This window comes from Triticum aestivum, chromosome 2A, assembly GCF_018294505.1.
Source record: "Triticum aestivum cultivar Chinese Spring chromosome 2A, IWGSC CS RefSeq v2.1, whole genome shotgun sequence".
NCBI classification, from domain to species: Eukaryota; Viridiplantae; Streptophyta; class Magnoliopsida; order Poales; family Poaceae; genus Triticum; species Triticum aestivum.
The window spans coordinates 754,916,574-754,938,106 of NC_057797.1; the positions used below are offsets into that span (position 1 = coordinate 754,916,574).

General features: G+C 41.2%; 1 protein-coding gene and 1 pseudogene across 4 annotated transcripts; one reads left to right on the top strand and one right to left on the bottom strand.

The window, feature by feature from the left end:
• Positions 1–8,527: 8,527 nt before the first annotated feature.
• Positions 8,528–17,204, bottom strand: LOC123192009 (G-type lectin S-receptor-like serine/threonine-protein kinase At4g27290; annotated as a pseudogene).
• LOC123190913 (uncharacterized) lies at positions 12,949–16,437 on the top strand. Of its 4 annotated transcripts, none has more exons than XR_006496623.1 (5): positions 12,950–13,263; positions 13,940–14,014; positions 14,112–14,984; positions 15,305–15,651; positions 16,065–16,437. XR_006496623.1 is itself a non-coding variant. In XM_044603644.1 (5 exons), exons 1-4 carry the CDS (start codon positions 13,155–13,157, stop codon positions 16,139–16,141), a joined length of 1,134 nt encoding a protein of 377 aa, XP_044459579.1. In that variant the 5' UTR covers positions 12,950–13,154; the 3' UTR covers positions 16,142–16,146; positions 16,183–16,437. The 4 variants fall into 4 exon arrangements, 3 of the variants coding, with proteins under 3 accessions (XP_044459576.1, XP_044459579.1, XP_044459577.1); XM_044603644.1 differs by lacking the exon at positions 15,305–15,651 and having other exon boundaries at positions 16,065–16,146; positions 16,183–16,437; XM_044603641.1 differs by lacking the exon at positions 16,065–16,437 and having other exon boundaries at positions 12,949–13,263; positions 15,089–15,357.
• Positions 17,205–21,533: the final 4,329 nt, after the last annotated feature.

Consider the following 21,533-nt stretch of genomic DNA (forward strand, 5'->3'; position numbering starts at 1 on the left):
GACTTAAATGTGCTAGTCATATTCTTCATTATGCTCTCTTTATGTTTCAATTCTTATCTTTTATGTGAGCATCATTGAAATCATCATGCCTAGCTAGGGGCGTTAAACGATAGCGCTTGTTGGGAGGCAACCCAATTTTATCTTTGTTCCTTGCTTTTTGTTCCTGTTTAGTAATAAATAATTCATATATCCTCTGTTTAGATGTGGTTTTATGTCTTTAATTAGTGTTTTTGCCAAGTAGAACCTTTGGGAAGACTTGGGGAAAGTCTTTTTAATCTTGCTGTAAAAAACAGAAACTTTAGCGCTCACGAGAATTGCTGCCATTTTTTATTGGAGAGTGATATTTAGTTAATTCTTTTTGAAGATGATTAATAGATAAATTCCTCAGGCCAGAAATTTATTTGAGAATTTTATAAGTTCCATAAGTATACGTTTGATCCAGATTACTACAGACTGTTCTGTTTTTGACAGATTCTGTTTTTCATGTGTTGTTTACTTATTTTGATGAATCTATGGCTAGTAAAATAGTTTATAAACCATAGAGAAGTTGGAATACAGTAGGTTTAACACAAATATAAATAAATAATGAGTTCATTACAGTACCTTGAAGTGGTGGTTTATTTTCTTATATTAACGGAGCTTACGAGTTTTCTGTTAAGTTTTGTGTTGTGAAGTTTTCAAGTTTTGGGTAAGGATTCGATGGACTATGGAATAAGGAGTGGCAAGAGCCTAATCTTTGGGATGCCCCAGGCAAACCAAGGTAATATTCAAGGACAACCAAAAGCCTAAGCTTGGGGATGCCCCGGAAGGCATCCCCTCTTTCGTCTTCATTCATCGGTAACTTTACTTGGAGCTATATTTTTATTCGCCACATGATATGTGTTTTGCTTGGAGCGTCCTTTTATTTCATTATATTTTTCTTGCTGTTTGAATAAAATACCAAGATCTGAAATTCTTTAATTTTAGAGAGTCTTCATATAGTTGCATAATTATTCGACTACTCACTGATCTAAACTTATATCTTTGGGGGTAGTTTGTTGTTGCTCTAGTGCTTCACTTACATCTTTTTAGAGCACGGTGGTGGTTTTATTTTATAGAAATAGATGAACTCTCATGCTTCACTTATATTATTTTGAGAGTCCTAAACAGAATGGTAATTTGATTTGGTTATGAAACTATTCCTAATATGATGGCATCCAAGAGGGATATAATAAAAACTTTCATATAAAGTGCATTGAATACTATGAGAAGTTTGATACTTGATGATTGTTTTGAGATATGAGGATGGTAATATTAGAGTCATGCTAGTTGAGTAGTTGTGAATTTGAGAAATACTTGTTTCGAAGTTTGTGATTCCCGTAGCATGCACGTACGGTGAACCGTTATGTGATGAAGTCGGAGGATGATGTATTTATTGATTGTCTTCCTTATGAGTGGTGGTCGGGGACGAGCGATGGTCTTTTCCTACCAATCTATCCCCCTAGCAGCATGCGTGTAGTACTTTGTTTCTATAACTAATAGATTTTTGCAATAAGTATGTGAGTTCTTATGACTAATGTTGAGTCCATGGATTATACGCACTCTAACCCTTCCACCATTGCTAGCCTCTCTAGTACCACGCAATTTTCGCCGGTACCATAAACCCACCATATACCTTCCTCAAAACAGCCACCATATCTACCTATTATGGCATTTCCATAGCCATTCCGAGATATATTGCCATGCAACTTTCCACCGTTCCGTTTATTATGACACACTCCATCATTGTCATATTGCATAGCATGATCATGTAGTCGACATCGTATTTGTGGAAAAGCCACCGTTCATAATTCTTTCATACATGTCACTCATGAGTCAGTGCATATCCCAGTACACCGCCGGGGGCATTCATATAGAGTCATATTTTGTTCTAAGTATCGAGTTGTAATTGTTGAGTTGTAAGAAAAATAAAAGTGTGATGATCATCATTATTAGAGCATTGTCCCAGTGAGGAAAGGATTATGGAGACTATGATTCCCCCACAAGTTGGGATGAGACTCCGAACGAAAAATAAAAAAAGAGAAAGAAAAGAGGCCATAAAAAGAGAAAAGAGCCCATAAAAAAGGGAAGGCCAAAATAAAAAAATAAAAAAAATGATGAGAGAAAAAGAGAGAAGGGGCAATGCTACTATCCTTATACCACACTTGTGCTTCAAAGTAGCACCATGATCTTCATGATAGAGAGTCTCCTATGTTGTCACTTTAATATACTAGTGGGAATTTTACATTATAGAATTTGGCTTGTATATTCCAATGATGGGCTTCCTCAAAATGCCTTAGGTCTTCGTGAGCAAGCAAGTTGGATGCACACCCACTTAGTTTCTTTTTGAGCTTTCATACACTTATAGCTCTAGTGCATCCATTGCATGGCAATCCCTACTCACTCACATTGATATCTATTGATGGGCATCTCCATAGCCCGTTGATACACCTAGTTGATGTGAGACTATCTTCTCCTTTTTGTCTTCTCCACAACCACCATTCTATTCCACCTATAGTGCAATTTCCATGGCTCACGCTCATGTATTGCGTGAAGATTGAAAAAGTTTGAGAACATCAAAAGTATGTAACAATTGCTTGGCTTGTCATCGGGGTTGTGCATGATTTAAATATGTTGTGTGGTGAAGATGTAGCATAGCCAGACTATATGATTTTGTAGGGATAACTTTCTTTGGCCATGTTATTTTGAGAAGACATGATTGCTTAGTTAGTATGCTTGAAGTATTATCATTTTTATGTCAATATGAACTTTTATCTTGAATCTTTAGAATATGAATATTCATACCACAATTAAGAAGAATTACATTGAAATTATGCCAAGTAGCACTCCGCATCAAAAATTCTGTTTTTATCATTTACCTACTCGAGGACGATCAGGAATTAAGCTTGGGGATGCTGATACGTCTCCAACGTATCTATAATTTTTGATTGCTCCATGCTATATTATCTACTGTTTTGGATGTTTATGGGCTTTATTATACACTTTTATATCATTTTTCAGACTAACCTATTAACCCAGAGCCCAGTGCCAGTTTTTTTAACCTTGTTTTAGGGTTTCGAAGAAAAGGAAAACCAAACGGAGTCCAATTGACCTGAAACTTCACGGAACCCATTTTTGGAAGGAAAGAAGCCCAGAAGACTTGAAGTGCACGCAAGGGAAGCTTCGAGGAGGCCATGAGGTAGGGGGCGCGCCCACCCCCCTGGGCGCGCCCTCCACCCTCGTGGGCCCCTCGTGGCCCCCCTGACGTACTTCTTCCGCCTATATATCTCCATATACCCTAAAAATATCTGGGAGCACAATAGATCGGGATTTCTGCCGCCAGAAGCCTCCGTAGCCATCGAAAGCCAATCTAGACCCGTTCCGGCACCCTGCCGGAGGGGGCAATCCCTCTCCGGTGGCCATCTTCATCATCCCGGTGCTCTCCATGACGAGGAGGGAGTAGTTCTCCCTCGGGGCTGAGGGTATGTACCAATACCTATGTGTTTGATCTCTCTCTCTCTCTCTCTCTCTCTCTCTCTCTCTCTCTCTCTCGTGTTCTTGAGGTGATACGATCTTGATGTATCGCGAGCTTTGCTATTATAGTTGGATCCTATGATGTTTCTTCCCCCCTCTACTCTCTTGTAATGGATTAAGTTTCCCCTTGACGTAATCTTATCGGATTGAGTCTTTAAAGATTTGAGAACACTTGATCTATGTCTTGCCGTGCGTATCTGTGGTGACAATGGCATATCACGTGATTCACTTGATGTATGTTTTGGTGATCAACTTGCGGGTTCCGCCCATGAACCTATGCATTGGGGTTGGCACACGTTTTCATCGTGATTCTCCGATAGAAACTTTGGGGCACTCTTTGAGGTTCTATGTGTTGGTTGAATAGATGAATCTAAGATTGTGTGATGCATATCGTATAATCATACCCACGGATACTTGAGGTGACATTGGAGTATCTAGGTGACATTAGCGTTTTGGTTGATTTGTGTCTTAAGGTGTTATTCTAGTACGAACTCTAGGGCAGTTTGTGGCACTTATAGGAATAGCCCAACGGATTGATTGGAAAGAATAACTTTGAGGTGGTTTCGTACCCTACCATAATCTCTTCGTTCGTTCTCCGCTATTAGTGACTTTGGAGTGACTCTTTGTTGCATGTTGAGGGATAGTTATGTGATCCAATTATGTTAGTATTGTTGAGGGAACTTGCACTAGCGAAAGTATGAACCCTAGGCCTTGTTTCAACACATTGCAATACTGTTTACGCTCACTTTTATCATTAGTTACCTTGTTGTTTTTATATTTTCAGATTACAAAAACTATTATCTACTATCCATATACCACTTGTTTCACCATCTCTTCGCCGAACTAGTGCACCTATACAATTTACCATTGTATTGGGTGTGTTGGGGACACAAGAGACTCTTTGTTATTTGGTTGCAGGGTTGCTTGAGAGAGACCATCTTCATCCTACGCCTCCTACGGATTGATAAACCTTAGGTCATCCACTTGAGGGAAATTTGCTACTGTCCTACAAACCTCTGCACTTGGAGACCCAACAACGTCTACAAGAAGAAGGTTGTGTAGTAGACATCATCTACCTCCCTGCCCCCTCCCACTTACCAAAAGCCTTCCTTTCCAAGTTGAAACATTTGCTCCTTGCTTGCATCGCCGCCGCTTCCTCGCCGGCGACCCTCCTTCATGCTGCTCGGCCTCGCCTATCCGGGCAGGTAATCCACACCCGACCCCCATCCTCCTCCTTCTTCCACATCCCACATGGCCCGACTGCCGGCGCGAGTGCGACACCTTCCACCCAAATGACCGACCCCTCCACCAAATAAGCGCCGGCCTAAGCCATGGTGCACGCAGTATAGCCAGGACCTCAAGGAGCATTTGGCAGTGGTGAAGCAAATCGCGGCTGCACGCGCGGATGAGGTCGCAATGGCTGCCATTCGTGTGGACCCCCAGATCTTGAAGAAGCACCTTGCCATTTGCTAGCTACGCCGGTTATGCATGCTCGATTTACCCATCGTGTGTGTTGCTCCTGCCTTTCCTTCACAAATTCTTGTGAATTGTGCTATCTAATTTTACCATGTGATCTGTTGCTCTAGTGTATATGTTCTATATGTCGTGCAGTGTGGTGCTCACTTAGTAACTGTTTTGTTAATTAGTTGTCGTCGTCAGTTAACTATTTGGTTCAAAACTGCAAATGTGATGTTCAATTCTTCAGGCTCCAATTTTGTATTTTCTTCCATGTGAGAAATAAATTGAATTTATCTTTAAAAATTATGGGTGCATTCTGTTATTGTATACCATGTGAATAATAAATTGAATTTGGGTGTAGTAAATACATGAGAAACAAATATAATTGCTACAATTGGCTGTAGTTAACTATTTGGTTAACTGTCTGATCTTCTATTAGGAGTATGTTATATTGTGCAATCTGGTGCTCAGTTAATATTTGGTTCATTTGTTGTGGTGTTTAGTTAACTGCTTGGTTCAATTCTGCAATGCGATATCCAATTGTCATGGGTAGAATTTTGTATTGTTGTGCATGTGAGGAATAAATCGAATTTGGTTGCACTTAATACATGAGAAACATATACAAATGCTATATTTCCTAATTCTTAATCATGCTTGGTTTGGATAAATGGATTTTCCCCGTGTCTTGAATTAATCTGATGAATCTGCAATGTGATTATTTTTCATCAACATATTTTATTGATAGCATACGAACCATTACTTAACTGATGACTAACTACCTTATATGTCTTGCAGGGAAACAATGGGAAGCACTAAGGTTTACAATTGAGGTTAGCACGTGCATGGTTCGTTGTCTAATAACACATTATTGTGCAATTGCAGGAACCATTCTAATATTTAGGTTCTTAACAATTTGGTCTTGCACATGTAGGTCCTGCTGTCAGAGGTTTTAACCCACTGTTCAACCCTTTTTGCATATGGGAAAATGAGTTGTCCATGAATATCAGTCAAGTCAAGAAACTCAGAAAGATTGTTAGGATAAAAAAATTAGCAACAAAAAACAAAAAGATCTATGTCTGTACAATGAAGAAGGCATCAGTTCACAACAGGATGGTACTAACTATTATACCTTGCTTTTTTTTATTCCTTTGCCCCATTTCCAATATAGAGAAGATATTTATGCACATCCTTGTTTTCAGGCCTTTCCAAAGCAGTTCACTGATGATTACCTCTCAATCCACCTGTATGGTCAGGAGACGAGGAAGGTATTCATACAACACGCACGGTTCAATATTAAAGTGTTCCTGAAGAGGATGAAGGATGGACGGTCAATCATCCACAGGCACTGGCATAAAGTTACAAAGACCTTCAACATCAATGAAGGCTCAATATTCGCCTTCTGCTTCAGCAGTTTTCCAGATGAGATACATCTGTCTATGTACTGTCTATGATGCTAATTTCGAAAGGTTATAGATGTTGCATGTGAAACTTGGTCTTGGTATAGCTAAGTGCTGAAACTATATGATGTTGTACTCTGATGTATTTCGATTATGAAAATGAAATATATTGTGTGCTTAATATGAACTGTCAATTAGATTAATAAATGGATTATGAATAATTGGATAATTAGCCTGCTAATTGGGTTTTGCTATTGCGAACGGTTGTTAAAAAAATACCATGGGCGATGACCTCAGGCAACGCACACAGTTTCTAGAAATAAACCGTGTTGGATCAATAAACAATCACACACGACTCTTTTGAAAACTGTTTGCGTTAGGCTACCTTGCGCAAACGTTTACCATATGAAAACTGTGTGTGATGGACAACCTTTGCCACACAGTTTCTTCCACGGACCGTGAGTGATATATTCAATAACGCAAGCAATTTAACGGGAAAAATTGTGTGTGATGTACCTGTGAACGGAAACATTTTCCTTGGAGCGACTATGTAGGATGTACATACGAACGGAAACGTTTAGCGGGGACTGAATGTGTGGGATGTACTTGCGACCGAAAACAATTTTGTCGTATAATTGTATTTTTTAGCTCTATTGTATGTATTTTCATATTTGAGCGCTTGCCGGTCGCACACGACCTCATTTTGCTGAACGTGTGTGCCAGGAGGGCATATCCCCGACGGTTTCTGGGTTGTGTGGGAAGGACCCCCCTATCGCCCACACTCATTTGGTGACGGTTCCAGATGTCGTCGCGGAAAGGGGTTTTAAACCGTTTGTTTAGGAGCTCGTTGTACTAGTGTGGCTTTTTGGCCAAGGTGAAAAGGTTGCAAAAGCATAATCAAAAGCCCAAATAAAGAAGGCCTAGACATTACAAACATGAGAACCATAAACCAAAACAAATTAGACATTATTGTTGACGTCGCTCCACCAAGCTAGGTGGAAGTGTAGAATTGACAATCCTCTTAAAGGTGAATGTAAAATTCCTATTTACACTCAGAAATCCGTCAAAAGCCATGCCTGAATCTTGATGATTTACTGTTTTCATAGCTTTTTTCACAAACACAATTCTGCTGCAAAACAAAGCAGATTGTAAAAATAAAGTATATGTCAATAGAGTAGATGGCATCTACTTCTAACTCATATATTTAACACAATTAAATAGTGTAATTAATGTATGGAAAATGTGCAATTATACCTGGAACATAAATAAATTTCTATATTAAACAGCCCCACAACTGTACATGTAGCAAAAAAAATGTTACCAAATATAATTCTTACAAGCACATAGTTGACATGTGGCTAGCAACCAAATATTGGTCAAAGCTATCAAGAAGGCTAGAAGTAGCTTCATCATCTACATGTGACATGCAAGCATATATCAATTGCAAGCTTACTCTAAACCACATCCATTTAATTTTCATACATGTCAGTGGCATCCATATATGTCAAATTCATCCATAGCCGCTACATCCTTCTATACATCCATTGCATCCATTTGCACCCAATTGTGTGCTTGCCAACTATGTCCCTTTTTGACCACATATATCTCAAACTGCATCCATATCAACAATGTCCATCTTGATTGCATCATTCTCAATGCTCCTCTTTTCGACTGATCCTTTCTAACTGCATGTATGTGTACTGCATGTTGTTCATCACAATTGATTCCATATCTCAACTACGGTACGTCTTGTAGGATGTGATCCTAGTTCTAGTATGATGAAAGTAGTTAATGCTAAAGGATGTGAGTTTGGTTCTAGGAAGATGTAAATCGTAGTCTCCTCGGAACATGCCCCATGTTACCCTATTTCCAACGAAAGATGAAAAGCAGAAAGTAACTACTCACTCTAGTAATATGCAAGTCAGACTGCATGATGCAGTTGAAATGATGCAACATACAAAATAAATAATTGGAGCAAGAAAATAAAAAACAATGAAGAAGAAACTACAGTGAAATGACATGAACCAATGCCCAAGCAGTTGTTGGAGCGCAGAAACACACTCTCAGAGGTATCTTTACCAGTTAAGAAACTAATAATGTATATAGCTGAATAATAACCATAAAAGTATTTTTTTAAACAATAAAGCTCCACACCCTATAGCCATCAATGAATATCACAAGCATATAGGGAGTATGTATACATCGTTACATTTCTATCTTTCAATTGGTAGAAAAATATATTGATACTCAACTATCATACCAGAACCTTAGGCCAGTCAGTCAGCGACCATCTAGCGTTGTAAGGCTAGCACCATTGGTAGACATTTCCAAGCCTTCAAACGTTCTTTGTGAAAAATACATCGGTTGCTTCGGCATTGCACGAGGCATGGCTTCGTTATCCAACATGGACACAACCGATGACATGTGTGGCCTAGCATTGGGGCTATCCTGCACACACATCAATACAATGTGGATGCACTTTGACACTTCATCACGAGAGTAGCTCTCCGTGAGTGTTGCATCCATGAAATCCATTGCTTTTCCATCTTTCCATAGGTTCCATGCCTAAAACATCACGTTGAAGTTTGTGACTATATTTGGTACCGCATTATGTTTGTTTTTTCTAAAATTAAAGTGTTAAAATTACTAAGGAATTTGAAGCATTTAATAATGACACTTACATATGCTATGAGATTCCGGAAATCCATTACAAGATGATGAGGTGAGCTGATCTTTAATCCACTTACAATCTCCAGCAAGAAAATACCAAAGCTGTAGGTGTCAGACTTCAATGAAAAGATTCCCTCCATCACATATTCAGGTGACATGTAACCACTGTTTGAAAGATTTAACAATTAAGCTAAGCTTGTGTACGTAGTTTGAGTATGATTCAAGCATATAAATAAGAAGAAGAAAATCAGTCATAAACACCGAATGATGCGCTTGGTCCAAATTGAACCTTTTATTATGCAATGCCTATGTTATACTCCAAATTTTCTTAAAGTGATTCACGTTTACTTGGTTAGTTCTTTGGTCCCATCCGACTCTGAAAAAAATGTTAGGAGATGAGGGAAATACTATCATATTATAACTTGCAAAATCCCTTAAAGTAAGATTTATGCCATGTGTAAAATGATAATAAAGAAAAAATAATGTAGTCTTTTGTACAAAGGACATTCTTTGGCTGATTTTTTTAGGTTCCGAACGACATCCATGCAATCAAAAATTGTTCCGTTTTGTTTCTAAATCTTCAAATGTTCAAAGGTACCCTATATAACTAGGTTAATTTGGAAGGTGAGTTAATGTTTCCCCAAAATAAAAGAAGAATCACATGTGTGGAGAAAGCAATAGGGTAAGAACAAAAATCGACAACTAACATGATTATTTTTATTTCATAAAAACATGAAGATGATGAATTTATCTTGTCGGTTTTGCACAAAAATATAAATAAATAAAAAATCAACTCATTTTTGCAGGTTATCATTTCATTGAAATAAATATAATTGTAGACGATCTACAAATAATGAATACATACCTACTTTTTCAAAACAACGTTAGGGTTCACACAAAACATTAAAAAGTTCATGGCTTAATATTGATAGTTGTGTAGTTCAGGATTCGAGGTAAATCAACCAAAACAGTTGGGGCGAGTTGAAGATAGACTGTTCTATTAAAAATGATGAGATCAAGGCCACTGTGAGAGGTACTTACTATGTCCCAACTACATGTTTGGTACGCTCGTGTTGCTCATTGCCTCCAAAGATCCTTGCCATTCCAAAATCTGCTATCTTTGGGTTCATCTCTGAGTCTAGCAGGATGTTGCTCGGCTTGAGGTCTTGATGAATTATCGTCATTCTCGAATCTTAGTGTAGATATAGTAATCCTCTAGCTACCCCTTTGATTATGCTAAATCTTCTTGGCCAATTGAGTGTAGATTTTCTTTCATTATCTGTCAAAGTATAGATCATATACGGAGCCATTCATGCAAGTATATATGTTTGTTTAGTTGATTCAAATTTAGTTTCTATAGTAGTATGCAAGAACGTACCAAAAAGGAATTTGTCTAGACGTTTGTTGGGTAGGTATTCGTATATAAGCAACTTCTCATCCTCATGAATACAATATCCAAGGAGTCTAACAAGATTCTTGTGCTGTAGTTTGGCAATAAGAACAGCTTCATTTCTGAAATGCTCTATTCCCTGCTCAGATCCCTTGCTATAAGCCTTTTAATAGCAACTTCCTTGCCATCTTGCATTGTCCCCTGCAAGATTCTCATCATTATTGATTTTACCAGGAGGAAATTAAAAACAATTTTGAATCTTTATTTAGATCTTAAGGTAAACATTTTATATGCAACCTTATAAACTTTCCCAAAACCTCCTTTTCCAAGCATGTTGGTGTCATGGAAACCATTCGTTGCAGCAGCAATGTCTTCGAACGTTATCCGCGGAAATTCTAGACTTTGATCCCAAACTTCTTGTGAAGGTCTCAAATGTACATGCAGGGCCGATCTTTGTAGGGCTCCATTGTCTTGATGTATGCCTACAGAAAATATCAGGCATGCAAACTCAACAGTAGGACATATGAACAACCCAAAGCATATTGCAAGAGGTGTTGTCTCTTAATTTACCTCTGGGTTTGCATATACAGAAACGACATATGCATGCGAGTATCAGCAAGAATGCTATAAGTGGGAGTACAATCTTAAATACCAAATGGACACCGCTGATCTTGTTGTTGGTTCTTGCATAATTGTCCCCAGTGAAGAAAGTACAGAAATGAGTACTGGGTCAAGGCCTTTATGAAACTACTGTTTCTTTGATAGTCACGACTAGGCGTGACCTTGTACCCCTTGCAATTTAATTTTTTCAGAAAGATCTAAAGTAGTTTATCGTAAGTATCATAAGTCTTTACAAATACAACCCTATAGAAAAAGAATATTAAATCCAACCTTTTCTAGGAAATCAAGTTTTAATGTGCTAATACGATTACTTTTCCGGTGTGCGTGTAGCAATGCAACCTTTTCTCAGTGCGTACCGAAGCACTGAATGAAAAATATTTGGGTTCACCTTCCAATGCAGGGATGGACAAGAGCGATTGTTTTCAGTTCCTGATTGATAGCGTTATTACGAAAATTAGCTGATGGAAAGAAAAAATATTATATGTTGGAGCAAAGGTAATTTTGCTCAAATCTGTTTTTCAAGCGATCCCAACTTATGCCATGACTGTCTTTAAAATTCCTATTTTTTGCAAAGGAATCATTGACGCGATGTCGTAATTTTGGTGGGGTGATGAGCATAATTAGAAAAGGATGCACTGGATGGCATGGTAAAAGATGTGTGTTCCAAAAGGTTCAGAAGGAATGGGATTCTGAGATATACACCGTTTCGATCTGGCATTATTTGGCATTGTGAGCTAAACAAGCTTGGCATCTCCTGGATAATCTGGATTCACTATGTGTTACAATATTAACAGCCGATTATTTCCCGGAGGGCAACTTGACGAACGCAAGTTTAAAAAAGGGTTCCTCCTTCACTTGGAAAAGCGTTATGGCGGGAATGAAATCTCTTAGAAATGGTTATATATGGAAAGTCAAAAATGGACAAAATATCGACATATGGAGAGATGCATGGATCTCGAATTGTGCGAATAGGATAATTATTACTTCTAGACGAGGGAATCTACTGGAGAAAGTTTCTGACCTTATTGATCCAGTGAGGAACGGGTGGGATGAAGATTTGATGAGACAAAAGTTGTGGCCAATTGATGCTCAAAGAGTCCTAGCGACCCCCCTCCCTATGCATAATATGCCAGATTTAATTGCTTGGAGCTATACTAAAAACGGTTTGTTTACTGTATGATCAGCTTACTTGGAGGGACCGAAGTAGTTGTTGCCGCCGCATCTCAGCGCCTCCTTCCTCACGCACCCTGCTTTGGAGGAGTCGCCGCCGTCGGCCGGCTCGAACCCGACGAGGCACCTGCACTCCCGGACGGCCCCTTCGACCTCGCAGTAGCCGAACGGCCCGCACGCGCCGTAGACGAGGCACCCCTTGCTCGGCCGCTCGAACAGGGGCACCCACGACGACGACGACCCCTCAACCCACACGCTGAACATCACCTCGCCCGTGTGGTCGAGCTTCCAGTGCGACCTCGCCGGGGCCGAGTCGTCGGCTCTGTTGTAAGTGAAGTAGGCCACCTCTCCGTCATCGATCATCTAGGACAAGAAGGATTTGGTGAAGCTGGCGGCCGTGGCGCCGTTCCACACCCCGGCGCGCCAGTAGAGGCCCGTGCTGGTGTCGCCGCTCAAGACGAACTCGCCGGTGGACGGGTCGTCGGGGCCCTTCCACGCCACGATGCGCGCCGCTACGTGGGTCCAGCGTTTTGATTTTCGGCCGAAAAAACTAAATTTCGGCCGAATTTCGGCCATCTCGCCTGGGCCCGGTATATGGGCCTTTCGTCCGAATTATTTGGCCCAGTTTGAATTTATTTGTCCGGCCCAGCTTCTAGGGCCTTCATGTTACGCTTCTGCTCATATAAAAGCACGAACGCAAATGTCCCAACCCTAGAATCGCTGTTTTTCCTCTCGCTCCTCCTGTGGGCGGCGCCGCCGCTGCGCACAGAACACATCCTCGCCAGCGTAGCTTCTCCGGCGTCCGGCCAACGCGCTCACTAGCCTCCCGCCTTCCTCCACATCTCCTCGCCTCCACCCCATCCAGTTCGTGCCATTCGCTGCTCCAAGACAAGGGCATGGCGCTCGGCGGCTGCGGCAACGAAGCTGATGGTGCACAAGCCAACCATGGAGGCAGTAGCACGGGGCAGCGACAGCAGCATGGAGGGCGTCCTCTTGTTTGGGAAGGTACAAGCTTTCTTGATGCGTATACATCTCAATCAAGTACGTAGATGCAGTTTCAGTTTCAGTACGTAGATGCAGTTTCAGTACTTGTGCTTCTTTAGATGAATGAGAGGCTGCAATATCATACAGGGGTAAGAAAAACTCACTCTTGATGATTTGAACAGAGTAGTGGCATCATTAATCTGAAATACACATGCATCTTGTAGTCACCAAGGATTCTGACAATGTTTTGACTTGGTATATAATCTGAAACGTACATGCATTTGGTAGTCAGAAAGGTTGCCCACGATCTGGTAATAGAAAAGTGGTTACAACCAGTGGCTTGTGCACAAAATTAAAGCTTTTATTATCACATCCAACCACTGGCTTGTATATTTGCAGAAGCATCCCATGTTTGAATCGATCATTTATTTAGATCTACAACGCGTCCAATATAAACTTCAGTTGTGTTTGTGTATTTAACTAAGTAGTTGTTGACCACTGATTAATTTCAATGTCCAGCGGTACTAGAGCATCAGCTTGTATATAAATTATTTATTCCTTAGTATCTAAACTAGATAATCTGTCTGTACTGTTTTTGTTCCTCATTCATATCAGGACACCCTAGTAAGAAAGGTTTGCTTTCTTAGCTGTCTACTCTTTATAACTGACCGTCGTTCTTTTGTCATGTGATTTTCAGGTAATGGAACTGCAAATAGGAGTGGCAGCGGCGACCAGGATGCAAATGGAAGTGGTTCCCAAAGACCTTGGAAAGGTATTACTATGCTTTGCTTGGTCACACGATGCTATTGGAACCATGATCTTTATTTGCTAGGTTCAATTAAACTGATGTTTGTAACCTTGCAATGCAGGACTTAAAGACAATAACTTATATGATCCTTGGAACCATGCATGGCCGTATTATGGGGGTTTTGATTGCACGTACTGCAGCCTAAAGCACAAAGGTGGAGGTGCAACCCGTGTCGCGGAGCACCTTGGTGGTATTGTAGGTAATGTGAGGAGCTGTCCCAATGTGCCAAGAAATGTGAGAGATGCAATGAGAGAGTGCCGGGATGAATCAAGGAGGAAGAAAAGAGACAAACAAAATAGCAGGCTGAGAATTGAAAGAAATATTATGGAAGGGTTGTATAAAAAAGGAGGGGTGGTTAACGTACCAGATGATGATGAAGAAGAAATTCAGATGAATATTAGAGAAGCATTGCGTGACCCGAATGTCTCTCGCAGAATTGAAAGGAGAATTGGCAAGGGGGGTGTGGGTGATGTGCATGTTTCTGTTGGTAAAAGGAGTATCAGCGCCTATTTTGACAGGCAATTATCTAGCAACAAAGTATCTATGCAGCCCAAGATCAGTAGTGCTTTGGATCCTAATTCAAGAGATGCACTTGGTCTAGCTTGGTCCAAGTTTTTTCATGCCAATGATATTGCTGGACGTAAAGCTGATTGCCCATACTTTCGAGCTGCTGTGAAGATCACTCAACAATTAGGGCCTATTCCTATACCAACCGCGAAGGAGATTGATGGGCCATATTTGGAGGCCAACTATGATGAAGCTAATTCGTTTCTTCAAAAATTCAAACAAGACTGGAAGAACTTTGGTGTGACTCTTATGTGCGATTCTTGGACTGGTCCTACAGGAATGAGCATCATAAACTTCATGGTGTATTGTAATGCACGAATGTTCTTCCTCAATACCATTGATGCATCCGGACAAACTCAGAATTCAGGTTACTTCTTCCTTCTCTTCTTAGCACTTTACTTGCTTCTTGAATAATTGGATCTGTCCTACAATTGTCTTATGTTCTTAAAATATTTGCTTTGTTCTAATTAGGTATGTACATATGTTATTACAATATTGTTCTTGAATACTTGGATCTGTCCTATAGTTGTTTTATGTTCTCAATGCCTTGTTCTCATTAGGTATATATGCATTTTACGTATGTTATTACAATATTGTTCTTGAATACTTGGATCTGTCCTATAGTTGTTTTATGTTCTTAATGGCTTGTTCTCATTAGGTATATATGCATTTTACGTAATTTTGCAGACTTTATCTATAGAGAGATTGAAGGCGTCTTATGTTGGTTCAAAGGGTAATAACAAGAAAAGAAAGAGGAATGATGATGATGAGAATGAGTTTCTTGAAACTGAGAGTGAGGATGATGAAGAAGAGAATGAATATGTTGATAATGACATCGAGGATGATGATGGGGTGAGTGAGGATGATGAGGATGGTGAACAAGATCAGCTAGAGACACAAATGCAACTTGAAGAAGAGACACAAGTACAAGTTCAAAAGGAGGCACCAACAAGCACTGGCCATTTGGAGACTAGATCTGGACGACTTATTAGGAAGAAGACCAAGAACGTCAACAGCCTCTACTCGTAAATTTGGTAAGTCTCTTCTTTTTGGTGTTTCTGATTCAGGTTTGTTACTTAGAAAAATCTAGCTTGATGTATATGTTCAAAGCGGCTGATCTTTAAATAGCTTGATGTATATTGCTTTCTTTAAGTAGGTTGATCTTTAATTGTTCTCGTGCTCTAATGTTTATGCTCACTGTGTATGATTAGTACTGCTGTTCTAATTGCTCACCTAGTAGTGTTGCTGTAATTGATACTTATCTTCTTGTATTGTTGCTATAATTGCTACTTATCACATACCAGTGATGTTCTAGTTGCTACCAATCACTTAGTAGTGTTGTTCTAATTGCTACTTAACACAGTATTTTAGTTGCTACTTGGAACTGCTAGTTACTTAGATGTATGCACTCTGTATCATGACCCTTCCTCTGTTTTCTCCAAACCAGAAATGGCACGTGAGCAAAGGATATCAAGAAGCTTTTGGATGTTGGGAAGCTTGGAGCTGATGCTTCAAATAAGCTGATGGTTGTCTTTTGGAGATGTTTCTATGTTTAATGCTTTAAAGTCTTTTGGCTGTACTGGACTATTTAAACTTTGAACTATGCTGTGATGGTTGAACTGATGCTGGACGGTTAAGGGTTTATGTCAGAGGCAACTTTATAACTAATGTGTGCCTGTTATGTTGGACTGTTAAGGGTTATGTTGGAGGCAATTTTATAACTAATGTGTGTCTGCTATGTTGGATTGTTAACTGTTATGTTGGAGGCAACATTATAGCTAACGTGTGCCTGTTATGTTGGGCAGATTCAATTTTCTTAATCCCTAGAGCTTATTTGCTAAAGTTTATAAGATCTCTCCTGATGGTTGTTGTGCTGATATGTTTTGCTCTATTTTATTTAAAGTTTTGTTCAAATTTCGGCCGAATTTCGGCCGAATTTCGGTTAAATTTTGGCCAAATTTTCAAATTTTGATTTTGCAATTTCGTCCGAGATTTTGCCGAATTTTTTGAAATTCCCGAAATTCGGCCATTTCGGCCAAGGACGAAAAAAAACACAAACCAAAAATCATTTCACTGCGTGGGTCTTGTAGTTCACCCACAGCTTGAATCCCGGGAGAAACGTGTCGGTCGGCTGATCGTAGCTCTGCCATATCTCCGTGCCGTTCCGCGACCGGAGAACAAAGTTTCCGGTGTCGAGCAGCACCGCCACCGCACCTCTGCCACCTGATCACGCGGTGGTGACGTTGTTCGTCTTCGTCTTCGTCGCCTAGAGGACACGGCCGTCGGAGTCGGACAAGACGAGGTCAGAGGTGTTGCTCACGACCAGCTTCCCGGGCAAGCTGCTCGTGATCGGGTTGTCGCGGTTGGCCACCCACACGTATGTTCGCTCCGAGATGTTGTGGTACCATATGCCTAAATATGTGTTGGCGGCGGAGCTTTGCAGGGAGAAGAAGCCAAGGGCGAAGAGGCCATTGCTGGAGATGAGCTCGTCGCCGGGCGAGAGTGGCTTAGTGGGTGTTAGGCGGTCATTGGAGTTGCAGGAACAAACCAGCAGCATGAGGATGAAGATGGCCGGGAGAGAAGCCATACTCTGGTGCGTTAGCGCCTGAGCGAAATGTGGCATAAGATCTCGCTTCCCATTTGGAATTCGGAGACCATGATGTCCCACATTATAGCTGACAACTATATCTGCCGTGAGCTCAACGGCATCTTTTGGCTTCCGCGGCAGAGCGACCACGGCCTCTCGCTGTTTCGCTCAAGTTGCAGCTGCTGGACACCGACGGGGTTCGTACAAATAATTTTCCCAGACCTATTATTATGTAATAAATGCCCTAACATAACGTACATAAGGAATGATTTGTCCTCTATAATTGGGTGTAGCTAGGTCTCTCAGTCTAGTGAGACTTAACCAAGACTCAATCAAGTGACGTAGCATAGCATGTAAGGAAAGAAAAACTAAAAGAATTTTCTGCACGAATCTTCATGTAAGGTATCACGAATGTAACATCAACGGAGGCATAACCAAGTCGATTGAAATTTAGCAACACTACTTTAGTTTGCCCCTCCCCATGGTGGGCCTGCTCCTTAAATTTGAATGCAACCCTTCCATCCTGGCAAGCCCATAACAACTTTTGGCTAGGTGTCTTTTAAACAAGGAGGGAGATAGTATAGTCTTGTACTGTGATTTTGTCCGATTAGAGATTTTTTGGAAGTCAGGAAAATAAATTATATTTTTCTAGTTCATTGTACGAAATTTGTAAATGGCTTTGCTACCTCTTATTTCTTTTGTTATAAACGCTATAAGGGCTTCAGTTCGTTAAAGCCGGGCAAGTGCCTCCTTTCGAAAAATGATAATTTGTAATTGGCACACCAGATCTTTTCTATTTTTACCAAACGCGACGTTTGATAGTCAATATGCATCCAACGGCACCTTTTTTCGTCCCGTGAAACTCACTCCGCCATCACCTACCAGATCTTTTCTATTTTAATCTTTCCTCGATGTCGTCGTCCCGTTGGACCGGGTCTTCCGTGCACCGGAGAAACCAGGACGCTTCCTCAACCTCCGACCCGTCATCACCTACCTCGTGCAGCCGTCGTACTACCTCACGTGCGCTGTTGGCTCTCCACTGGCCATCGTCGCCACACCGTCGTGCCCGCCGCCGCTTGGCCCGCGGGAGGTGGGTGCATGCCGTGCCGCAGCCCAGACACTACTCCATTGTGCTCACCATGTTCCTCGTCCTCGGCGTGGACCTCCTCCGAAAGTACACCTGCTCCTCGGAACAAATTCTAGATAACACAGTTGCACCTAAAAAATTCGTATGGGCCAGTCCATTCATTTTACACAAAAAGTGACATGTGCTATAAATTAGTTCTCATGAACTTGCGCTGCAACTATTTCAAAAGATTCTGAATTTGCCATGATAATGTGTGAACTAGGATTTTCCCACGACAACTACGGATTGTGCCTACAATGCTGAACCCAAAACTACAGATTGAAAATTACCATAGTAACTGTGGCATTGAAATTGCCATGACATCTCTACCATTGTTAAAGATGGTTGAACCAATTTTGCCATGGCAAAAAATGTTCTTCATAAGCAAAAGAATTACACAATTGCAGTGGAGACGCGTTGTCAACTTGCCAACACTGCATATTACCCCATGGCAACTATAGATTACCCCAGAGCAAAAGGTACATTTCGAAAATTTGTCATGATAAAAGATGGGGGGTGAAATTGCTGTTTTATTTTATATTTTTCTGCCAACAGAGCTAATGGTGGGCTGTCACCGCAGACGTAATGCGGACGGTGAGAATTATAGCTGGTTAAACCAAGATCAATCCAACTCGTGCCAAAGGTAGACTTCCAGCTTTCGTCGATCGCCGTTGCTGCATCACCACTCAAATTACCTTTAGATTTCTTTTGCGAATGAAAGTACCATCTTTTTATTGTGCATACCATTCTTTCATATATTTTTAACAACATGGTAACAAGGGTTGGAGGGTCCTGCAGTTCATTAAGAAAAAGAGAGATGGACAGGTTTATAAGAAAAAGCGGACCCGAAAACCTTACATTACTCGATCAATTAGGGGAAACCAAGTGAAACTCCAAAAAACAGAAGAAAGACACTAGAGCTTGGGGATAGAGGCGAGACACACGGGACATCGTCTGAGCTTGACAGAAGAGCGCCAAGGCCCAGAACCACCACTTGCCCAATAGATCTTAGCCATATCAAGCATCATCTTCGCCTCTGCATGAAAGCATCATGGGCTAACATAATCCTGTGAGAAACATATCGTGGAATTCCTAGCTATGCCCGCCAAAGCGCTCAATGCCGCGATCACTTGCGGAGAAAGTTCTTTTTTTGTACATGTCCAAATAGGCATCCATCTTCTGCCCAGCGCCCTCCACTTTACTCACCTCTTGTAACTTACCAAGAATCTCCAAAACCTATACTCCACGTGCTTGGCCTTCGTGATGTTGCATGTAATGTTCTTCTTCTCTGCACGCCCGCTACGTCGCCTAGAACAAGAGGCACCATCCTTCTCATGTGCAAAGGCGTGGGGATCCCAAGCAAAGGGCATGTGGGATGACATGAGTGACCTCTGCAACCACACGGCTGGCCTCAACCTGCGACTTAACCTGAACGATAGGAGTGCTGAAGGCCACCATCGCGTGGAAATTAACTGACCTCCCGGCCATTCCTGATTCTGAGTGCATGCAAGATGGACGGAGGCTTCCATTCAAGACGACAAGCATATATGTTTGGTTGGATGGTGTTTGTCTTCTTTTTTTAGGGTAACTAGAGAATTTATTCAAAGTTCAAAACATCTAGGATACAAGAAACCTCTGACAAAATCCCCAGCCACACATAGCGATCCACCGCAAGAGATGCATCTCCTTTTGCTAGCGAGCGGGCCTCGAAATTATTTTCCCTACGTTCGAAACGGAAATCAACAGAAAGAAACTATTCCTACTGGTTTGTATCTCCCTTAGGATAGGCGCATAAGCTGGAGATCACTTCTAAACAGTCCCTTAGGATGGTGTTTGTCTGTGGGAAAAAGTCTGAAAAAACCTTGACTTCGTACTCAAAGTCTGAAATAAACCTTGAACTTCAAATTCTTGAAATCAGCACCCTGTCTTATCTAATCCCGGGTTATCCCGGCCCTTCTTGGCTGAGAAGTTGTTTGTCTCCGCCGGGATTGCACACGTGGCAGAGATGTGGCAAACACAGCCAGCCGGTGTAAACATGGTGATGATTTGTACAAACGTGGCTGGTTGTTTATGAACAAGCACAGATTACACTTCTTTGCTTGATGGTCTGAACGTGGTGATGATTGTCTGAACCCTTTATTAGCATGTGAACTAAGAGGCTAAGAGCAGCTGAACTACTCTCTTATTAATTGTATTACCCTCTTTAGTTGTGGCTTGTGTATAGTTGTTTGGTAATTTTTGTCCGCTTCCGATCCGAGTTTGTGCCGTGTTCGAATCTGCACAATCCAGTATTTGAATCCACATAATCCGATATTTGAATCTGCATCCGACCCGCTTCCGAATCCAAAAATAAATATGAAGTAATATATGGTATGAGCATTATCCGTCGGAATCGTAACAAGTTTCACCCTTATATACATGTGGAACCTACCCTGTCGGCTCTTAGAAACCCAACTACACACCTCATGAGGCACGGACTAGCGAGACGCTAATTCGTGCGTGTAGATGGCCCGATCTTTCACGGCGATGCTTGATCAATAGTTCGTCCCCCATCTTGTTTAACATTATGGTGGATATGTTAGCAATTTTGATAGGGAGGGCTAAGGAGAATGGTCAAGTGGGTGGTTTGGTACCTCATCTCGTTGATGGAGGTGTTTCCATCCTTCAATACGCAGATGATACAATCATCTTTATGGAGCATGATTTGGCCAAGGCGAGAAATATGAAGCTGGTGTTATGCCTTTTTGAACAATTGACCGGGTTAAAGATTAACTTTCATAAGAGCGAGTTGTTCTGCTTGGTAGAGCCAAAGACGACCAGGAGTCTTATAGGCAATTGTTTGGGTGCGAGTGGGGGAGTTTACCTTTCTCATACCTTGGTATTCCGATACACCATCATAGGCTGACAAACAGAGAATGAAAGTGCGTCGAGGATCGATTTGAGAAAAAACTAATCTGCTGGAAGGGTAAGCTCATGTCATACGGAGGCCGTTTGATATTGATTAATTCGGTGCTCACGAGTATGCCTATGTTCCTCTTATCGTTTTTTGAGGTCCCAGTTGGTGTTAGGAAAAGACTGGACTTCTATCGGTCGTGTTTCTTTTGGCAGGGTGATGATCTTAAAAGAAAATACCGGCTTGCTAAATGGGACATCATCTGTCGACCGAAAGACCAAGGGGGTCTTGGTATTGAAAATCTTGAAGT

Excerpts from the sequence above, each read along its gene's own strand:
- LOC123190913 (XM_044603641.1), top strand. The coding sequence starts at position 13,155 with ATGGCGCTCGGCGGCTGCGGCAACGAAGCTGATGGTGCACAAGCCAAC. Across the intron at positions 13,264-13,939 it reads GCGTCCTCTTGTTTGGGAAG|GTAATGGAACTGCAAATAGG; the intron begins GTACAAGCTTTC and ends TGTGATTTTCAG. Across the intron at positions 14,015-14,111 it reads TTCCCAAAGACCTTGGAAAG|GACTTAAAGACAATAACTTA; the intron begins GTATTACTATGC and ends CTTGCAATGCAG.